Source organism: Prenolepis imparis, unplaced genomic scaffold (assembly GCF_030444845.1).
Source record: "Prenolepis imparis isolate NDT839.2.m4 unplaced genomic scaffold, iyPreImpa1.0 SCAF_4, whole genome shotgun sequence".
In the NCBI taxonomy this organism is placed as follows: Eukaryota; Metazoa; Arthropoda; class Insecta; order Hymenoptera; family Formicidae; genus Prenolepis; species Prenolepis imparis.
Genome location: NW_028141162.1, coordinates 15,411,626 through 15,427,683, shown reverse-complemented (window position 1 = coordinate 15,427,683; position 16,058 = coordinate 15,411,626). Strand labels below are relative to the sequence as shown.

General features: G+C 28.5%; 2 protein-coding genes across 2 annotated transcripts in view; one reads left to right on the top strand and one right to left on the bottom strand.

Moving 5' to 3' along the window:
- The window catches only part of LOC145935199 (uncharacterized), a 59,606-nt gene extending 43,768 nt beyond the window's left edge, over positions 1-15,838 (bottom strand). The window contains exons 1-2 of the mRNA XM_083036318.1: positions 15,813-15,838; positions 15,548-15,596 (exon numbers count right to left, since the gene is read on the bottom strand). Coding sequence (XP_082892444.1) covers positions 15,548-15,563 — 16 coding nt within the window. The 5' untranslated portion in view covers positions 15,564-15,596; positions 15,813-15,838. The remainder of the gene's footprint in view (positions 1-15,547; positions 15,597-15,812) is intronic.
- On the top strand, positions 584-3,521 carry LOC145934810 (troponin C, isoallergen Bla g 6.0101-like). The gene is made up of 5 exons (XM_083035580.1): positions 584-715; positions 1,098-1,125; positions 1,194-1,337; positions 1,420-1,671; positions 2,361-3,521. The coding sequence occupies exons 1-5, from the start codon at positions 713-715 to the stop codon at positions 2,393-2,395; spliced, it is 462 nt and encodes a 153-aa protein (XP_082891706.1). The 5' UTR covers positions 584-712; the 3' UTR covers positions 2,396-3,521.
- Positions 15,839-16,058: the final 220 nt, after the last annotated feature.

Here is a 16,058-nt window from a genome sequence, read left to right as displayed (position 1 = left end):
TAAAAATATTTAATATAACAGAAATTTAATATAACCAAATATGTCGTGTCTGCATATAATCTTCCCAAATCAAACATAGTTTTCAATACTCTTACACTCTTACATTATAATGTACATGTACATTACATATTTGGCAACGTGATTTTTATAAAATCATATAAAATCATTAATAGTTCTAACATATAACTTTGTTATATTAATTAATATGTAAATAAATTGATCTTTTTACTATCAAATTCACGTTTTGTTATATTCAATTCATGGTTTTGTTATAAATAAGTAAAATAAACTTTCACATAATTAATGTAGTTGGATGTAATACGTGTCATAGTTAATTATTCGCATCAAGACGAATCGCGTGCAATATGCTCGCATTAATTATGCCACTGTAAGAACGTCAGAATATTTGGCCGTTTTGACAAATCGAATGTACAACTGCCAGTGGCATGGATAATTTTCGAAATTAAACGCGTTGCCATGAGTTCTGCAGAATTAGGTAAAATGCGTCTATGGAAATAAAGTGGGAGACGCGTCCTCGATGAATTTGAAAACCGCTAGACTCGGCATGTGTAGATACTACCTGATCAATCACGTGCCAGAATATCATCATTATGATCACTTAAAACAGAAGTCTGCGGCCAGAATCTGGTGCATACCCGGGTAAACCGTCGACGCCAACGTACCACGAGCAGCGCATATAGTTAACATTACTATGGCAAGTCGTATAATTTTGATAAACGCGAAACATATTCGTCGAATAATTCCGTGATTAGAAGTGTAAAAATTAGATATACGAGTAAAAAGTTCATATATAATAACATTAATAAATTTTATTGCTAAATTTTTTACTTAGTAGTATTTTAATATAATTAAACATTAAAATTAAATTTTTAAAAACAATAATTTAGCAATAAAATTTAAATGTTATAGAGATACAACAATAAATTATTCAATAGAAATGATAAAGGCTCAAACAAAATTAATTAATACTCTGTAAATTTATCGTGAATAAATTGTTTCATTAGTGTGATTTTAAATAATGATTGACTTTTTGGATATAGTTACGGGGATAATAATTATATTTTTCACGATTCCAGGAGGATCTAAATAAGGACCAATTAGTTTGTAAGTATATCATTTTATCGTAATAAAAAATTCAATATAATATTACAAACTATCTTTTTCTTAAATAGTGTTGAAGAAAGCTTTCGACGCTTTCGACCACGAAAAGAAGGGTAGCATCGGCACCAACATGGTGGGCACAATATTAACTATGTTAGGTCATGAAGTCAGTGAAACCACGTTACAAGAAATTATTAGCGAGGTAGACGAGGACGGTAAGTAAAATTATGACGACCTCACGGTTATGTTCTTTACGTGCTTGACATTTTCATTTTTATATTTTTCTTATATTGACAGGCTCCGGTGAACTCGAGTTTGAGGAATTTTGCACGTTGGCTGCTAGATTCTTAGTAGAGGAAGACACTGAAGCGATGCAACAAGAATTACGCGAAGCATTCCGATTGTACGATAAAGAAGGCAACGGCTATATAACTACTGAGGTGTTCCGCGATATTCTTCACGAACTTGATGACAAGTTGACACCGGAAGAACTCGATCTGATGATCGAAGAAATTGATGCCGATGGATCGGGAACGCTCGACTTTGACGGTATTTTTTTAAGCTACCGATACACACTTTTATTTCATTTTTCGTGTTATTTATTAACTCTGAATAAATAAATCTAATATGTGTTGTTTGCACAAAATAACCACCCTCTGAGAAATTAATATTTAAATTAATTTTGAAAATGCTTATTTTACAATTCAGTATTTTAAAAACTAAAAAAATATACTTTAAGTTAATTTAATAGAATATATATCTCTTTAATTTTTTGTGACATAATAAAAAATATTAATAAAAATACTACTATAATATTAAATTATAAAAAAGGTTTTTACTAGATTTGACATTATGCTCAAGAACTATTAAACCAATATTAAAGTATCATTAAAAATGTCAAGTATGTGCCAGGAATCTATTTAAAATATGTTTAAGAACACAAGAGCCGCATACTAGTGTAACAACTGTAATTTGCAAGATAAGATAACACATGTGACATGCTTTGAAAGCCAAGTAGTTCATTTAAAATCTGCTCAAGTTACAAAGCCCTGAGCCAAGAAAATTCGTTTCGCGCACGTCAACGTCAGGAAAGCTTAACATAACCGACACTAATAGCAAAGTCGATCGAACATTCAATAAATCTGTCGCCTTGGGTGGTTCGCCAAGTTTACAGTCCGCGGAAAACACGAGGCGCTGTTTGATTACACTAACGCCCACTACATTTCACGTGGTTTCAGAGTTCATGGAAGTCATGACGGGAGGTGACGATTAAGGCGAGCTGATAATGAAGATGAACCGCTCAAAGGCTGGGATTAGCTGCACAATCGGCAACGTCAGAAAGAGAAAGAGAGAGCGTTTTATCTTCATCAACTAGCACACACGCTTTTGCAAACTAAACTATAGACGAGCGGAAAATTGGACGTTCACGATAATCCATGGTTATCGTTGGCTTTCATCGTGCAAGATGAAGACTACATTTCCAAACGTTTTCGATCAACGCCAAAAGCAAAATAAAGATGAAATTACCCCGGAATTAAATCGGAACAACCCTAACGAGTTGACGCGAATAAAATAGCAATGCAAATCTCTTCGTCATATAGCAAAATGAGTACACGCGCTAAGCTCTCGCGCAATTATCTCTAATTGCTGATACAGCGAGGTAAGCCATAATTTCCTACTGTATGAATATCAATTTTGTTTCGAGAGTCTACGCGTGAAAGCATCGAGAGTTTCGGTAATTATATAAATCGTACGCGGTTAATTATTAAGTTTTACGTGCCTGCGTATTAGATACTGTGCGTGCTCTTTCTATGCGCGAATGCGCTGCGCCTAAACGATATTATCCTGTCCGCAAAGTAGCACATCACGTTCAAGTACGTAAGGCGCGTTATATTAATTTTCTTCGTAATTCAATCAATTAATAAATTGCGTCATTATTAATTTTTTAATTTTTCAATAAAGAAGATCGACAAAATTGTAACCATTTCTTTACCGTTCTAATTTTTTTAAATTTAGTTACGCAACGAGATAAAAATGTAATTACAATTCAATAATTAAAAACTCAGATAATTAAATAATTAAATTCAGAAATTGTGACTATTCTAATACTATTAGATCAATTATTTAGCAATTTCAGAAATTTGAGTCATGCTTCTAAGCAATTAAAAATATGGAAATGTTTATTTTTGTTCATCAGATGTTGTTATCATCGTTTGCAAGATAAAGCTTTCTACATTAGATTATGTACGACCGTACTGTAAAATAAATATATTTTTCTACTAAAATTTCCTATTAAATAATCTTTCTATCTTATAATATATTATATAGAAAAGTAATGAATAATGTGAATAAAATAAATATCTCAGCACCGTAATATTTAATAAAATATTTTAAGAATATATCTTGTTCATTTATACATCTGTTCCCTATTACAATCTGTAAGGACTAACAATAAAACAAATGTCAGCAATCATTGACACCGATTACTAGATGTACAACTGGTGGCATTTTCGTTTTGAAATTGAACCACATAATAAGTATACACAATAAATGTCGTGGTTCGTGCAACTATGTGCTGTGAGACCTTACCAAATCAGGTAGCTTTGAAATGTTCCGTCACGAAATTATTCTCGCGATTCTCACGTCGCCGCGAACTAATCTGTTTCGCGAAGCTTAACAATCTCGCTCATTGTGCATAGAACATAGAATCTCGCTTAGAGTACAATTATTTGTTGGAGTCAATAAAAACAGAAATGTCATAACTTCATCTCTTGACAATCCAATCGCTTTAAAAGGAAACAGAAAGACAAGACCAAAGAGTAGTATAATTTCGACATATAATAAAAGTAACACTCTATAAAATTATTATAGAATTTAAGAGATATATGAATATATATACATATATACTATATCATTTTGCATAAGAAGTATATATTATAATTTCATATCATTTCTAGGTTTCATGCGATAAAATATATTTGGCTATTTAATTATGATTTAATTAAATATCAATTTGCCCTATTAGCAACAATACTTGTTTACTTTATGCCCTATTAGTAACAATACTTTGATACTTTGAAATTCCAATTTCGCACATGTATTGCGAAGACAATGTCGCACACACTACATAAATTATGAGAGTCAAAGATTTTTATATCCTTTCTCTTTCATATTATATCTTTATAATGATAAAAATTTGTTATAATTATTTTATCTTCAGCTTTTTGAAATTAAAACTATTCTGTAAAAATTATAACAGTGTCATATTTTTATTTAAATAGAATATATGTATATAGTCCAGAAATGTAAAAACTAGTAAAAAAGAAACTTAATTTTTTTACTAATTGCGTATATTGCCGATATCTATATAGCCATCTATGTAGCTATTAAAAATGTATTTCAGAATGTATATAAGATTCTTTATAAATTTTCGTGGAGAATAACCAAATTTAAAAAACCGTGGATTTTTTTTCCGCACGCACACAGATGAATTATATCAGAAAAAATCGCGGATAATTTATTAGAAGATCAACATCCAGAACAACCTATTTTTCTTTGAAATTTTGTGAGCGACATTAATTCATCAAAAATATAATCTACACTATCAATGGGAATATCAAAGTCGTGTTTTTTTCTGAGAATTTGTTTTGCTCTTATTTTTTGTGCGATAAAAAATGTGATTAAACAGAGTTTTAATACCTATAAGATTATTAGCGTAACATTATACATTAAATATATACTAAATTATGTCGTAAACAAAAAATTATTTTATTTTTTCTTATATTTTATCTCATTCCATTCATATGTGTACATATAAAATGCAAGGAAATATGTTTCTAATTTTTTATTCCACATAAAGGATATAGTTGAAAGGATGATAAAAATTTTACACAAACTTTCAATGACCGGTCCGTTTAACATGCTCGATACGATATTTTTGGCGGTGATATAAGTTTGGTAGCGCGTCTTAAATCGTATTCGACATCGTACGGATCGATGCACAGTTATATCACAGAGATATACGTATGGTGCGCGTAACCTAAATATGGAAGACAACTACTATTTCGTAATAATATTGTCTCTCCGTTTCCTTTTATAAATAATTACATGAATAAAATTATTTTATTAAATACGTTATTATTACGTTAATATTTATACGTAATGCATCAGGTAAATTTTATTGTGCTTATGTCGACATGTGGCGCGTTACTAAATTCGTTTAATAAAATTGTTTTTTTTTATCATCGTGCATCTAAAATTATTTTTTATATACACAAATGTTTTAATATAGAAATTAAAAATCACTATTTTCTAGAATCAAAAATCAGTTTATAGAAATTGTAAAAATTACAATTTATGTTAAAATATTTTCATTTTAAGATTAAGTAATTTACAAACAAATGTCAGATGATAAAATTTTCTATAAAATTTGATTCTATAAAACTTAGTAATTAGTTATTATGAGAATTATATTTATTAGAAATAAATTTACGTTTATCTCAAAGAAATCTATTAAAATATTTCCATGTAAGATATGATAATAAGTTATACATTATATCTGTCACTCGCACATGATGATTCGAATTAAAATGAAATACGTCCGATAATAAGTAATAGTTATGATATTTTTTATCATGTGATCTTTATAAATTTCTTCAATAAAATATTGATATGGCTGCTATGATTAATAGAAATTTTAATGATAAATTCTATTTTAAATAAAACATGATTAAAAATTAATTGACATTAATTTCAATTTCTCACAGATACAAATTTTTCTTTTAGAAATCGAAAACAGAGTCTCTCAAAATTTTTATCGAAAAATACAATATTATAATCCAAATTGATCTCAATTAAAATAAAAAATTAATATTACTTTTTATATGATAAAGATATTAAAAAAGATAGCATCCTATACATTTTCAAATTCCTGTTTTTCATATTTAATTGCCTAAACTAACTTTCTTTGAAACATAAAAACTGCAGGAGTCTTTCAGGAAAAACTTCATTAATTATATCGAAATTCTGAAAATATAATCCTATTAACTTCACGCAGAGAAGTGATGTAACATACGACACGCATAACGCACGTATGTACTTCTTCATCGTGTCGTGTTCAACGATTCGTTATGGTTATGCGCAATGGTCTCAAGAGACAAACCATAGCTCTGAGAAGTGCACTACGAAGCTCGTTTAATTACACGTGCACGTCATTTAACGGAACTTTCTCCGCCAATTAAGTCGAGTTACCTATTGCTAATTCGATAACTAATATCCACAACTTCAATTGACGCTTCCCAAATATTTTATTACAATGCACGCATATAATATATCCTTTTACAAATAAAAAAAAATATCTCGTTTGACAAGTACGTTGGACTCTTTGAGCTTTCTTCTATGCCCAACAAATGAGAAAAATATCAATATTGAAATAAGTACGAGACGCAATATAGAATCGATCCTATACACATATAGTTCGCGTAAATTATTTTAAATTTCAATGTATTTTTATAAATAACAAACACGGATATAACCGCATTGTAAAATATTACACGCGAGGCTCGTCTGACTCGACACATTAGATCCGATTGTTAATCTCGGTCTATGAAAGAGAAAGTGGGTGAAGGCTAGAACGAACGATTTGCTACAATTACTTGCAGTCTCCTTCGCGCGTATTACACTTCGCCAACGAAACAAGTCCCGCTGCGAGAAAGTACAAGTGCCTAAAACACGATCGACCGAGAAAGATCTGATGCACGCGCACCCTCGCCAATCGCAGCAAACAGAACACCATTTGTTTGAATGATTGAAGGGCTCGTTAGAGATAGATATGGTAATATTTAATTTAATTTTTGTGTTTACCAAAGAAAAAAGTAGAAATATTAAATAAAATAGCAATTTTTTTCTAATGCTAAAGCCTGATTTTAATTTTTTTATAAAGATATAAAAATTTCAAGAAATCTTTTTTTCTTTAATTTCTATTTGTATTGTCGAATACATAAAAAAATTAAACATAAATATTAACAACCAATAAAATCAGAAAGGTTTATAGTTCAAAAATCTCGAATGCACATTGTGAATGCACAAAAGCGAATGTGTTTGCTTGCAAAATATACAAAATGTTTCTTCTATTTCAATAAGTTAAGATGTTGATATTGCATATAATAAAAAATATTTCATATACAATTTATATAATATACTTATAATATAAAAATCACAATAATAAAACTACTAATTTTATTTTATTTTCGCGCGTTTTTAACTTTCCAATTATAACATATAATTAACTACGGCTCTGTTAATAAAAACGATCGATTTGGTTTAATGTTGTTAAATATTATTTTGATGAAGAAAAGTGTTTAATTAACATTCTTTTTCATAATAAAATGTGATGCATAACTTAGTTTATATATGCATTGCTTCTCGAAGCTACTTGCAATCGCGGGGCTGGTGATTATAGTAAATTATACAATATCGGCTAATAAATACATCTGCTATAAACTTGGTCGCATTCCGTTAACGATACGGCCTTGCTCGCATTTCTTTCAAATTTCTTTTAGAATTGTTTGCGAACGATTATTGCAACGACCGAATAAATTAGATTAAATCAGATTTAAAAAAAAATAGATTAAAAAATTTAAAAAATAAATATTGTCAGACAAAAAAGTTTAATTTATTTTCTTTCTTTCTTTCCCCCCTTCTCTCCCTCCCTCACTCTCTCTCTCTCTCTCTCTTTCTCTCTCTACCCTGCGCTTGTATTTCATCTTAATCGGTGCTCTTAAGATCAATATCTGATATCGGGATTGAATATTCCAAACTATCAAATATAATTATTATAAAGCCTGCGATTAAATATCTTATGCAAACAGTAGCAGATCAGTATGATTTATTGTATTGCAATTTTCGATCCCGGTATCCATCGAGATCATCGAACTAGTAATTTAAGGATTATATATATAGAAGTCATTTAATTGATTTCCACAGTTCTCTCCATGTTAAATATAAGATAAAATTCTTTATATCATATAATAATATTTAATCGTATATATTTATTCATCTCTGCTATATAGTTATTTTATCCAATTGGAACAATTCTCTCATTATGATTAAAATTGATCGTAATCATTTCTCGATCGTATTTTTATCTAGCCGCCACCATATACATATAACCTCTTGTATTCGAAGGTAATACAAATTTTCGCAGTTAATTGGTGCAGCAACCAAAATCTCCCTAGGCGCTTTCTAAGGAAAATAGCCGTATACCTTTTGTGGAACAAATTACAAGATCATGCGTCTGATCGAAGTTAAGTCGATCACGTTTCCCATAAATGTTTTATGGCGCGGTTTTCGAGCCAGGAATAGATAAGAAACGTCTTGTTACGGCTGAGCTCATGACCGCCAGGGGAATAGCCAAGTAACACCTTAACTTTTTACTGTAGGTTTTTATAAAATGTTGGGAGACACAATCATCATTAATAAAAGTAGTATAAAAAAAGATTTTTGAAAAAAATATATATCATCTCAAGATAACAAATTACTTTCACATAAAATAAAATTAAAATATCAAATGTTGTTGTAAGAAAATAAGGAAAAATACCTATTACTGTTACTTAGATTCTTGCAGTAAATATGTAATAAAATTATAATTCCGTGAAACTAAAAGAATATATTTCCAACAAACACAAAATTATTTTCTATAAATATGTTAAGAAAGATTAAAAATGTAAAGAAACAGCAGGCATTCGTGAGATTTCACGAATAAATGTTATTTATTGTATAGTATATAATAATATAATTATACTGTTCCATAAAAAATATGCAAATATGTTTCTTAGAAAGTGTCTAAAAAATTTCTGGTACATTAATTACTTGCGCGAATTTCTATTACTTTTAAAATAATGTACACTTCTTGAAACGATAAAATATAAATACAGTGTCCAAAAAAATTTACAATTGATTTTTATCATAATGAGAGAATTACATTGATGTAACGATAAAATAATATGTCGGTAGCTCGCGATGATCGAGATTGTGGTAATGGTTTTGAGAATCGTCGGGCCGTAAAGTCGTTCAATGGCAAGAAACGGCCAACACTCGCATAGTAGCGATGTAAGATCAGACATTATCTAGGTTTTGTATAGAAAGGAAAATGTTCGCAGATTGATTGATATTCAACTGCGGCCGTTCATAAGACGATATTACGAGAAACCAAGGCAACCGCACTTCGCATGCTGTTCGAAATTATTGTCGCGTTCGAGCACCACACCTCAAAGTCCGTTCAAGACAAAAATAATCGCGATATATGCTTATACAAGTTTCACGACAGTATAACTATAAGGATACGAAAAGATCTTAGTTGAAGAATGTGAAAGCTATATTTCTTGATAGCATTTTTGTCCGTGTTTTTGTAAAAGATTTTTATCTAATTGGAATAATGTTCCCACATTTGCATTTATATTATTTCAGGAAAAGATAAATTTCTAAAATAAAATCACAAGTAATGTATAAATATTTTATGAATTAACGTGATCGTTTTCTCCTGATATAATTATACCTTAGGATAAAGATTTAATTCCGAATGTATAAGATATACTAGTTTCATTTACAGAAATAAATCATAAAAACACGATTAAAAGGCAGCAACAATAATTGCTTGAAGGAAACGAACAATAATATATGAGATTATAAGTGGCATAAACACATTATTTATGCGCGCGCCTTTCATGTAAAGAAAATTGTTTGCCCTCTGCTACACATATATATGTATAGACATAAACATATTATATATGCAATAATGTCTAAACAGCACGAAATTACACACGTTTCGTGAGTTTGCCATGCACGAATTAGTATGCAATGACAGCATTCTCCGTGTTCGCGAAAGTAAAAGTTACCGGATACAATCTATTTATTCTATTTATTCTATGTATTCTACATAAACAAGCGAACCATATCCAAAGTTGGTCCTGATCGATTAGTAATAGTACTGAATCGATTCCGGTTGCAGTTAGATTGATAAGCCATACGCGAGTGTATACTACGGAAAACTAAATCGCCAAAAACAATAATTCAGATTTAATTGATCAATTTGAATTTCACGCACTTCTTTATTTGAGCCTTTTAATTTTTATTTTGTTATGCATATAACTAATTAATAGCCTAACTTATATGTATAATTTCCTCATTAGTTTTCTCAATAATTTAAGAATTAATTTGAGTTTTTTTTTTAAATTATAATAGATAAAGTTCAAACAAATTTTCACGGCGCTGTTTCCGCGAACGAATTTTATTTTGACGTTTAATTAAACGTTTTCTTAAATTTAGATACAGAAGCAAGATCTCTAACTAGATCCGGATAAAGATTGCACTGAATAAGTATATACTGCGCTCACAAAAAAGAAAGTAATTTACATATAAAAAAATTCATTAATTATGTATGTTAGTATAGATAATTATATCTTTGATGATAAGATCAAGTTTCTAGAATAAAAATATTGTTTGCAATGTAATGAGAGAAGATTGCACATTTTATTTATTTGTTAATAAATGAAACATTAATCCATATCTTCTTTGCATAGATTATAAAGAAAATATCGCGATTGCAATAGCGAGAAGATAAATAGCTTAATTTAAATATACAATAAATAACAAATAATATTTGCATAAAATGCTGAAACTCGCGGATGTTATATATTTTATATGTATAATATTCATAAAATCTGACTGGAAAACTTGCAGAAGCTGTTTCTCTACTACTTATCATATTGCGTTATGTTCTAGGAAATGACATTAAATCAAATCGTTTCCCATAGTATAGTAATAGTAATAATTTAAAAATCTCTAGCAATTTTTTTTCTTTATATTATATTTTTTTTCTAGTACACAGTAACAGAACTCGATAGATATCTTCCTTTTTAGAACTTACGAAATTTTTCTCATTAATAATATAATTGTCGATCTAATTTTCGAAATTAGTGAATATTTCATTATATTCATAGAAATTGTTAAAAATTATATTAATATAATTTTTAATAATAATAATAATAAATCATAAAAATCGTTATATATCTTTATAATTTTTTTTAATTTATAGGACTTAAGATTCCCCCCCCCCTCCCCCTATTAATCACATCTTAAAAAGTTTTTTTTTAGCTTACAATAGAATATTATATATATTGTATACATATATTAAATTATGAATTTATAAATAAATATATATAACATATAGTTTTTTATGATAGCACTTCTATTTCCGGAAAAAAAGAAGGGAGAAAAAAATACATATCTTTCTTCTGATTCAGTTAATCAAAATCCTGTGGGAAAACCCAAATTCCGGGATCATAAATTGTAATGTTAACCAACGTATTAGAAAGGAAGCTATATGTATACCTAGCGTGCACCGATTGGTATTTGGTATCCGTGAAAGTCCAGACCTCCGTTCGCACGAGCTTGTTGAGGAATCACTCTAAATGATCTGTACCTCAGGCACTTTCCAGCCGATGACTTGTCCGATGTGACGTTTACTTTACGGTAACGGATATCCAGTCCCGTAACAGCGGCCACAAGCCATCGGCTGTAATCGTGTGTCCTTCGAGAACGGCATTCACTGATGCTAACCGATATAAGGTGCTACTCAGGGCCTTAGAATAACAAGAGAGTCCTAGTTTCGTTATGCCAATGAAGATTGAACTATGCGATTGAAGTCAACAATTCACTATCGCTACATTATACGTGTTTTATGAATTAATAGATACTTAATACAATCGATATTGCGAGCATATTGATTATATTATAGCAAAATTTATCTTTAATACGCGCAAAACTATGTAGTATTCTTCGAAATATATCACAATTAATTAAAATAAAAATACCATTTTTAATTATATATTGTTTCGTCACATTTTGTGCACGAGGAGGTCTGAATTTTCCAGATGTAATATTATTTGTCAATTTTATTTTCCTTCTAATATCTTTATATGCAACGCGCAGAATTAATTAAAAGTTTTTAGCGCACTAGTAAAGTGAGTCTGGAGCATGTGCGCTTTGCATTGCCCTACACTAGAACGCTCTGTTATTGGGTGTATATGAATCGTATAGCAATTCGCGGATAAATTCGTTGGAACGCGTGAGTGTTAAAAGCCACGCAAACTCCTTTCACCATGCCACCGGATCAACGAAGCATGCTACAGACGGATCATTGCGTCTAACCGATCGAATGACTCTCAATGTGATTCATAACTTGCCTCGATCAACTAAGTCCGCTTGAAATCAGATCTATCGCCAAGCAACAGCCAAGTTGTACCGAATAATTCTAATATTCTTTAAATAAAGTGATTAATATCAATATTTTACAATTCATTTAATTACAAAATAAGTGATTATTGAGAGGATATGTTCAATAATAAAGTATCAATTATGCAAAAATTATGTTGCCTTTTACTTTTCGATATATAATATTTAGATATATAATAATTTAAATTGATTATTTTGATATTTTTTATAAAATATTATATCATAGATACAAAATTATATAAAAGTTTTATATTTAATAAAAAGAATATGTATCACATTTTTGTATATATTTCTGTCTTTAATTATATTTATACTATATAAAATATTTATTATATGAAAGAAACAATAATTGCAATAATCACAAATTTTTTAAATATTGATAAATCACGTGTATTGATCTCAAAGATAATTATCGTTATTTTTAAAAAAATTACTTTGTCATACTTTATTAACTTTCGCAAGCCTATATCCTGTTAAAAAAACAGGACGAAAGAAAGGATAAGTTAATGATAGTGTGACGTGATATACGTTGAAATGCTTACACTTAAGACTACTTTAAGCATCCGGAATTCGTTCCAAAAGTCAAAGGTTACGAGAGAAAGGATTATACCAGAAGCAGCATCATATCACGGTGTATCCCCGCAAAATAATAATATTGTTGCGTCATCATTATTCATAAATTAAACTTAATTCGTATTGGAATTCAGTAATTCTATGCTTCCTTCGTACTTTAATTTATAAGTAAATCCTGCATGTAAACGTACACAGAGAAAATTTTTTTGGGGAATTTACCCTGAAAATCATGGTAGTCTTGGCACAATATGGTATGAAAAGAATTTTATGAAAATTTCTCTGATTAATATTTATTACAATAAAAATAATAATATCTATCGCAATAAAATATATTTGATTAATTTTACTAAACTGCATAGTAAAAGTCAAACACATTTTATATTTTATTGTGATAGATATTATTATTTTTATTGTGATAAATATTAATCAGAGGAGGTTTCATAAAATTCTTTCTATATTATATTGTCCCACGATTACAATGATTTTCAGGATAAATTCTAAGAGAAAATTCTTTGTATGTACGTTTTTTGCTTTTAATGTATTATTGCTATGTATATTGCTATAATATATGTATATTATTTTAAATAGATATAATTTCTTTTGCTAAAGAAATTATTGTAAACTCATTATTAAATATTTTTACATGTGAAATGTACTGTACATTTTATAAGTTTAAATCAGTTGATTATGTTGTTGTAATAAATTCATTAAATTTTTCATTAATGTTAAATTAATGCGACAGCTATTTCGTAAATAATTTGAAGTTTTCAGATAAACTTCAATCAAGAATGCATCGCATATGCTATATGTGTAATTGCAGATGTTTTTGCACCATAATGCAATTGCTATATGAATCTGATTCGATATTCCAACGCAATTGACTAAAATTGTATTCAATTTTATATCGCTTTATACTTACGTCAAACAGTAAATAAAAAATTCCACAACGATATATCAAATTTACATCTCAATAAAATAAATATATGCAACAATAATTGTTAAACAATATAATTTAAACAATAATAAGCATAAATAAAATGCATCAAAAATTTGTTTTGTAGTAAAACTTATAAAACTTCAAAAAAGTATTACGATTTTATATTTTCGAATATAATAGCATATTCGAATATAATGACATTTTCACGCGGACACACGTATCGATATAGTTAGACCCTGCTCACAATAGAGACAATATTAGGAATAAATATTAAATATTAGGAATAAGAATTATTTTAAAATGATAAAATCGAAAAGACTCTATTATAAAAATACAAATTCAAGTAAAAAGGCCTATATAGTAAGGGCTCTAATAAGCTGGTAAGAGCCTTTTATACTCGAATTTGTATTTGTATATCAGTTTTTTCGATTTTATTATTTTTAAATAATTAATATTCCTAATATTTAATATATATTCCTAATATTTCTCTATTGTGCGCTGGGCCTAACACAAGCACAATACTTTATGATATTTACATATTGCAGCAAATCGTGATATAATCCACAAAGAATTATGTGAGCAAGTGTAGAGAAACAAAGCTACATATTGTATATTACGGTTCGGTAGTTTTAAGATTGATGCGATAAAATTGATCCGTTTTACGATTTTGCGCCAGTTTAAATCATCATTTGTTATGACGTGGATGATAAAATAGTATTTTACGTAAAAACGACAGACAATTTATATTGCATATATTTATATATGATTTGCCATTCTTTTCATTCTCGAAATTTCCTTTTGATTCAATATCTTTACTATTTTTAGAAATCGATGAATGACTTAATTAAGCGTGATTATCTTTTTCTTTGATTGAGTCATGCCACGTGATTAGGTAAAAGATGGTTATTGCTACATCAATTGAAAGCGTTTCACCAATCGCAAAATGTATTTATCTATAATATAAATGAACTAATTAAACCATTTGTAACAATATAATACAATTGAAGTTCGCTATTTTAATTACGAACTATACTAAAATATCAGCAAAAAGAATTTTTCAATTAGAATTGAAAATGCACATATCATTATATTTCATAAATAAAAAAAAATATTTTTTTAAAATTTTATTTAGAAATTTTTTATCGAACTATATAGTTTGATAAATTTATTAAGATAAATTCTTCTTTTTTTTCTAATTACAAAGAAAATTTTCAAGCAAAACGTTATGTTTAACAAAAATTACTAACACAATTAATTTTAATTGAAATAAAATTAAATACGCTCTAAAAATAAACAGTATAAGTATTGCCTATATTTATTTGTTTGTGTTGCTCTTCACATATTTTTTATAAAACAATATGCATAGAGCAACACAAACAAATAAATATAGATAATACTGTTTATTTTTAGAATGTATTTAATTTTATTTCAATTAAAATTGTGTGAGTAATTTTCGTTAAACATAACGTTTTGTTTGAAAAGTTTCTTTGTAATTCTTAGAAAAAAAAAGAAGAATTTACCTTAATAAAGATTTTGTATGTACAAACACTCTGCGTGATGTAGCAATACCAAATTATTGCAACAAAATGTGCAATGTACTTTTGTGAATATAAAATCACTCACTGCTATTGCTCCGCATGATGTATCTTCTTATCCGCTACAGATGCTGCACCTGTAATTTATAATTATTAATTTTATTTTAATTGAAATTGTGTTTGTAATTTTTGTTGAACATTAAATTTTTGAAAATTTTCTTTGTAACTCTTGGAAAAAAAGAAGAATTTACTTTAATAAAGATTTTGTATGTATTTGTATAAACTGCGTGATGTAGCAATACCAAATTATTGCAATAAAATGTGCAATGTACTTTTGTGAATATATCACTCACCGCTGTTGTTCCACATAATGTATCGTCTTATCTGCTACAGATGCTGCACCTGTAATTTATAATTATTAATTTTATTTTAATTATAATTGTGTTTATAATTTTTGTTAAACACAAAGTTTTTGAAAATATTCTTTATAATAACTCTTGGAAAAAAAGAAGAATTCACCTCAATAAAGATTTTGTATATGTATTTGTATAAACTCTGCGTGATGTAACGATATCATGTTATTGCAATAAAATGTGCAA

Coding starts and splice junctions, on each gene's coding strand:
- LOC145934810 (XM_083035580.1), top strand. Junction 1,126..1,193: donor AAATAAGGACCAATTAGTTT/GTAAGTATATCA, acceptor TTTCTTAAATAG/TGTTGAAGAAAGCTTTCGAC. Junction 1,672..2,360: donor GGGAACGCTCGACTTTGACG/GTATTTTTTTAA, acceptor ACGTGGTTTCAG/AGTTCATGGAAGTCATGACG.